This window comes from Gorilla gorilla, chromosome 2, assembly GCF_029281585.2.
Source record: "Gorilla gorilla gorilla isolate KB3781 chromosome 2, NHGRI_mGorGor1-v2.1_pri, whole genome shotgun sequence".
NCBI classification, from domain to species: domain Eukaryota; kingdom Metazoa; phylum Chordata; class Mammalia; order Primates; family Hominidae; genus Gorilla; species Gorilla gorilla.
Window position 1 is genome coordinate 50,601,386 of NC_086017.1, and position 5,939 is coordinate 50,607,324.

The window sequence follows — 5,939 nt, forward strand, 5'->3', positions numbered from 1 at the left end:
TATTTCAGGCAGGACATAGGCAGACAATCATTAACAGTATACGACAAATTTTAAACTCCCTTCTTCAATTGACTACCAAAAATCTGAAAGCCACTATAAAACCCAATGAAGTCTTCGTCTGATGCTCTGAACAGGGAAAGTTTAGAGTGAGGGTTGACATTTCACATTTAGCACGTTGTTTAACAACTTTTCACAAGCTGACCCTGAGTTTCAGGAAGTGAAATGAAAATGGCAGAATTTATCTGAAGATCCACAATCTAGAAATGGAACCACCGCTGTTTTGACAGGTGCCATCTCAGTGGCATCACTGGAAAGTCCAGATTGCCTGACACACTGGTAACCAATGACTGGGGGTCAGGTCCCAACAGATGTCTGGGCTTAAGGGAGTTAAGTCTATGCTGAAGGATGGAAAGGGAGAACAGGACATAAAAACAAATTTGTTTTTCCATACTACAAGGCTTTTGTGCCAAGGTGACCATCTGTGTCAAAGTCAGGGAATCCCTCCTCCTGGGAGCCAAGAGGAAGTCTCTCAAAACTAGAAGGGAAAGGTGTTTTCCCCACATCAATCCAGCTTTTGGGACATTCTATTAGTGACATATGCCCCTTCTCCCTAAAACAACACTGAAGTGTTCTGTGTGCTGATAGCATAGCTTTAAAAAAAAAAGTAAAACAAAATTCTGCATTTTTATGAAACTTGATAAAAATAGTATTTCAAGCTGTACAGTCGCCAAAAGTACACAGTTATCAAAAATGCACATGCTTCACTTGGCATCTCCAGCACCTTCAGCTTTCTGTGCCTGGTCTGTTTTGGCATCTCCATTTTCTGCAGGGTTATTCCCCTCCTCGCCAGCATCAGCTTTTCCCTTTTTCCCTTTGGGTATCTTCTCTCCCTTCTTTGCAGGGGCGTTTTTAGGCTTGGGCTCTGGCGTTGGAGGAGCAGGTTTAGCAGAAAACCTCATGGATCTTCCCTGTGGTTCATCCTTCACCTTGGCTTTATCTCCTTTAGCATCCCCTTCAGCCTTTCTCTTGGGCATGGTGGTGGTGGCGATGGTGGTGGGACATAGGCGCTGGGCGCGGGATGCAGCAACACACTTGCTTTCGTTGTCCGGGGATAATTCTCACCTCTTCTTCTTCTGAAGATGCTCTCTTTCTTTGGTGAGATTCTTCCCTTCAGCCCTTCTCTTCTCTCAAGACCTTCTCTCTTCTGTTCTCTGCCTTAGATGGTATTGCTATTCCATGGCTAAAGTCTCATAGGGTATAACATCCACCCTCATCACTTGGTAGGATGACCAATTCATCCCAGTTTATCCAGGACTTTCCTGGTTTTAACAATAAAAAAGCTTGTCTCCCAGGGAACCCCTCAGTCCCAGACAAGCCAAGATGGTACTATGATTCGAATATTTATCTTCTCCAAAGTTTACATTGAAATTTAATGTGGCAGTACTTGACAGGTAAGGCCTTTCAGAGGTGATTGGACCTAAAGGTCTCTTCCCTCATGAATGGATTAACCCATTCACGGATTACTGAATTAATAAGTTATCATTGGAGTGAGGCAGGTGGCTCTATAAGATAAGGAAGAAAGAACTAATCTAGCACATTCATCCCCCTGACCATGAGATGCCCTGCACAGCCCCAGGACTCTTCAGAGAGTCCTCACCAGCAAGGTTTTCACCACTTGTTGTCCCTTGACCTTGAACTGTCCAGGCTCCAGGGCTGGAAGAAATATTTTTTCTTATAAATTACCTAGTTTCTGGTATTATGCTATAAGCAACAGACAATGTACTAAGACAGAAAATTGATACCAAGAAGTGGGGTTGTTGCTGATAACAAATATCTGAAAATGTGGAAGTGGCTTTGGAATTGAGTAATGGGCGGAGGCTGGAATAATTTGCAGGAGCAGGCTGGAAAAAGCCTAGATTCTTGTGAGGGCTTAGAAGACAAGAAGACTAGGGAAAGTTTGGACCTCCTTAGGGATTGGTTAAGTGGTCCTGACCAGAATGCTGATAGAAATATGGACAGTAAAGGTCATTCTTATGAGGTTTCAGAAGAACCGAGAAACAAGGTATTAGAAACTGGCATAAAGGCCGTTTTTATTATAAGCTGGCAAAGAACTTGTGTGCATTGTGTTCATGCCCTAGGGCTTTATGGAATGCAGAACTTAAAAGCAATTCATTAGAATATCTGGTGGAAGAAATATCTAAGCAGCAAAGCATTCAGGCTGCTGCATGGCTGCTTTTAACCCCTCAAATTAAACTGTGAGAAGGAAAAAAATGACTTAAAGATAGAATTTATAATCAAAAAGGAAGCAAAATGGAAAGATGTGGAAAACTCTCAGCCTGGCCATGTGAAGAGTAAAAAAGTGTTTGGGAGAGAAAACCAAGGGTGTGGCCCAGCAATTTTTTGCTAAGGAGATTAGTACAGAGAGAAGAGATCATCAAAAGAATGGAAGAAGGACTTCAAAAGCATTTCAGAGATTTTCAAGGCTGCCCCTATCATCACAGGCCCAGCAGCCTAGGAGAACAGAATGGTCTGGGGGGTCAGACCCAAGGGTGCCCTCCACAGACTTGCCTCCCAGGATCCCCTTGGGTCTCTGTTCCCTACACTGCAGCACAGTGCTCCTCAGCTACCCCAGTGGTGGCTCAAGTGGCCCCACTATTCTGGAAGGTACAAGTTATAAACCTTGGCAGCATCCACATGGTGTTGATTCTGCAGGTCCATAGAATGCAAAAACTATAGAGATATGGCAGCTTTCACCTAGATTTCAAAGAGTGTTGCTGAAAGCCTTGGGGGCCAGGCAGAGACTTGTCACAGGGACATAGCTACTGCAGAGATCCCCCATTAGAGCAATGCCTAGTGGAGATGTTGGGTGGGGCCTGTCACAGAGAGTCACCACTAGGGCACTGCTTAGTGGAGCTGTGGGGGCTGGGCCATCACTGATACCTCAGAACTGTGGAGTCATCAGTAGCATACAACACCTGCCCGGGAAAGCTTCAGGCACAAAACTCCAACCCATATGAGCAGCCACATGGGCTACACCCAGCAAAGCCATGAGGATGTGGCTGCCAAGGCCTATGGGGGACCATATCAGGGCCCTCTGGACTTCCACACTCATAGATAAGAGACTACAACAGGGAGACTATTCAGAGTGATGACCTCATTTAACTAGACTTCTTGGTGAGCTTGGCTTTGGAGTTCTCTCTTTATACATGTGTGCCTGAGGAGGGAAAGATGGATAGGGGGAGAGGCCAAAACTGGGCATTTCTCCACCTAAATGCTTATGGATTCAAGGACCTTGAGAGGCAGACCAGGCCTCTGCTGCATATGTAACCACAGAATATGGGCATCTAGGACCCAATGAGCTCCTGAACAAGGAAGGAAATCCAAGAGATATTCAGGTAATGTTTACAACCCACAGAAAGTGTCCAATTTCTGGCTTCTAAGCCATATGGAACTTCCCAGGAGGGGCCAGTGTAAAGTAGTCAGCAAGCCCTGAACAAGTCACAACTGACTTGGAAACAATCCTGATTGGTCTGCCCTGATTTCTTGTCCAAAACCTTCCTAGGACATTTTCCAGTTGCCTCTGATCTTCCTTGGGTTTATTATAAGCCATTTCCTGAGTGATTCCCACGCCACTTTCAGTCTCCTTCTCAGTCAGTGCCCAGACTCTTCACTGGGTAGATTTTAAAAATAATAATAAACTTTTGAAGAGCAGTTTTAAGTTCACAGCAAAATTGAACAGGACTTACAGAGCGTTCCCATATACTTCTGTCCCCACACATGCACAGCCTCCCCCACTCTCAACATCCTGCACCACAGTGGTACATTTGTTACAGTTGATGAATCTACCCTTACACCTCATTATCTCCCAAAGTCCATAGTTTTCATTAGGATTCACTGTTGGTGTTGTACATTCTATAGGTTTGGACAAATGTACAATGACATGGATCCACCATTGTAGTATCATACGGAATAGTTTAACTGCCCTAAAAATCCTCTACATTCTGCCTATTCATCCCTTCCTCCCCTCTAACACCTGGCAACCACTAATCTCTTTGCTGTTTTCATAGTTGCCTTTTCCAGAATGTCATATAGCTGGAGTCATACAGTATGTACACTTTTCAGGTTGGCTTCTTTCACTTAGCGATAATGCATTTAAGTTTCTTCCATGTCTTTTCATGGCTTGATAGCTCATTTCTTTTTAACACTTAACAATATTCCATTTTTCAGATGTACCACAGTTTATCGATCCAGTCACCTACTGAAGGACATCTTGGTTGCTTCTAAGTTTTGGTAATTATTAATAAAGCTACTGTAAACATCTATTTGTAAGTTTTTTTGTGGACATAAGTTTTCAACCCTTTTGGGTATATACCAAGGAGCACAATTAATGGATTCTATGATAAGAGCATGTTTAGTTTTGTAAGAATCTGTCGAACTGTCTTCCAAAGTGGCTGTCCCATTTTGCATTCCCACCAGCAGTGAATGAGAGTTCCTGTTGCTCCACATCTTCACCAGCATCCGGTTCTGGATTTTGTTTTGGATTTTGGCCATTCTAATAGGTGCATAGTGACATTTCACTGTTGTTTTAATTTGCAATTCCCTAGTGACATGATATTGAACATATTTTCATATGCTTACTTGCCATCTGTATATCTTCTTTGGTTAGATGTCTGTTCAGGTCTTTGGCCCATATTTTAATTGGGTTGTTCACTTTATTTACGTTTAAGAGTTCTTTGTTTTATAGAACAGTCCTTTATCATATGTGCCTTTTGCAAATGTTTTCTCCCAGTCTATGACCTATCTTTTGATCCTCTTGATATTGTATTAAACAAAGCAGAAGTTTTTAATTTTAATGAAGTTCAGGTTTTTAATTCTTTCTTTCACACATCATTCCTTTGTTGCTGTATCTAAAAAGTCATTACCAAACCAATGATCACCTAAATTTTCTCTTATGTTGTCTTCTAGGGGTTTTGTAGTTTTTATTTTTACATTTAGGTCTATGATCCATTTTGAGTTAATACCTGCGAATAGTGTAAGGTCCATTTTTGGATTCTTTTCTTTTCTTTTTTTTTTTTTGCATGTAAATGTCCAGTTATTCCAACACCATTTGTTGAAAAAACTATCTTTTCTTCATTGTATTGCCTTTGCCCTTTTGTCAAACATTAGTTGACTGTATTTATCTAGGTATATTTATGGGCTATCTATTTTGTTCCATTGATCTATTTATTCTTTCATCAGTACCACACTGTCTTTATTACTGTACCTTTATAGTAAGTCTTAGAGTAGTGTCAGTACTCCAATTTTGTTGTTCTTCAGGATTACATTAGATATTCTGGGTCTTTTGCTTTTCCACATAAACTTTAGAATTACTTTGTCAATATTCACATAATAACTTGTTGGGATTTTAATTGGAATGGCATTGACTCTATAGATCAAGTTGGGAAGGACTGACAATAACAATAAAGAGTCCTCCTATTCATGAACATAGACTATCTCTCTACTTATTTTGTTCTTTGGTTTATTTCAATAGAATTTTAAAGTTTTTCTTATATAGATTTTGTACACGTTTTGTTAGATTTATACCTAAGAATTTCATTTGGGGGAGTGTTAATATAAATGGTAATGTGTTTTTATTTGAAATTCCATTTGTTCATTGATAGTATATAGAAAAGTAGTTGAGCTTTGTTTCTTAATCATGTATCCTGCAACTTTGTTGTAGTGGCTTATTAGGTCCAGGAGTTTACTTGATTCTTTTGGATTTTCTACATAGATGATTATGTCATCTGTGAACAAAGACAGTTTTATTTTTTTCTCCCAATCTGTATACCTTTTGTTTCCTTTTCTTGTCTAATTGCTTTAGTTGGGGCTTCCAGTACAATGTTGGAAAGCAGTGGAGAGAGGGGATATCCTTGCCTTGCTTCTCATCTTCGCAGGAAAGC

At 40.9% G+C, this 5,939-nt stretch overlaps 1 protein-coding gene across 1 annotated transcript; it reads right to left on the bottom strand.

The window, feature by feature from the left end:
* Window positions 1-749: 749 nt before the first annotated feature.
* On the bottom strand, window positions 750-1,034 carry LOC101137804 (non-histone chromosomal protein HMG-17-like). Its single transcript, XM_055381343.2, has one exon. The coding sequence runs from the start codon at window positions 1,032-1,034 to the stop codon at window positions 762-764; it is 273 nt and encodes a 90-aa protein (XP_055237318.1). The 3' UTR covers window positions 750-761.
* Window positions 1,035-5,939: the final 4,905 nt, after the last annotated feature.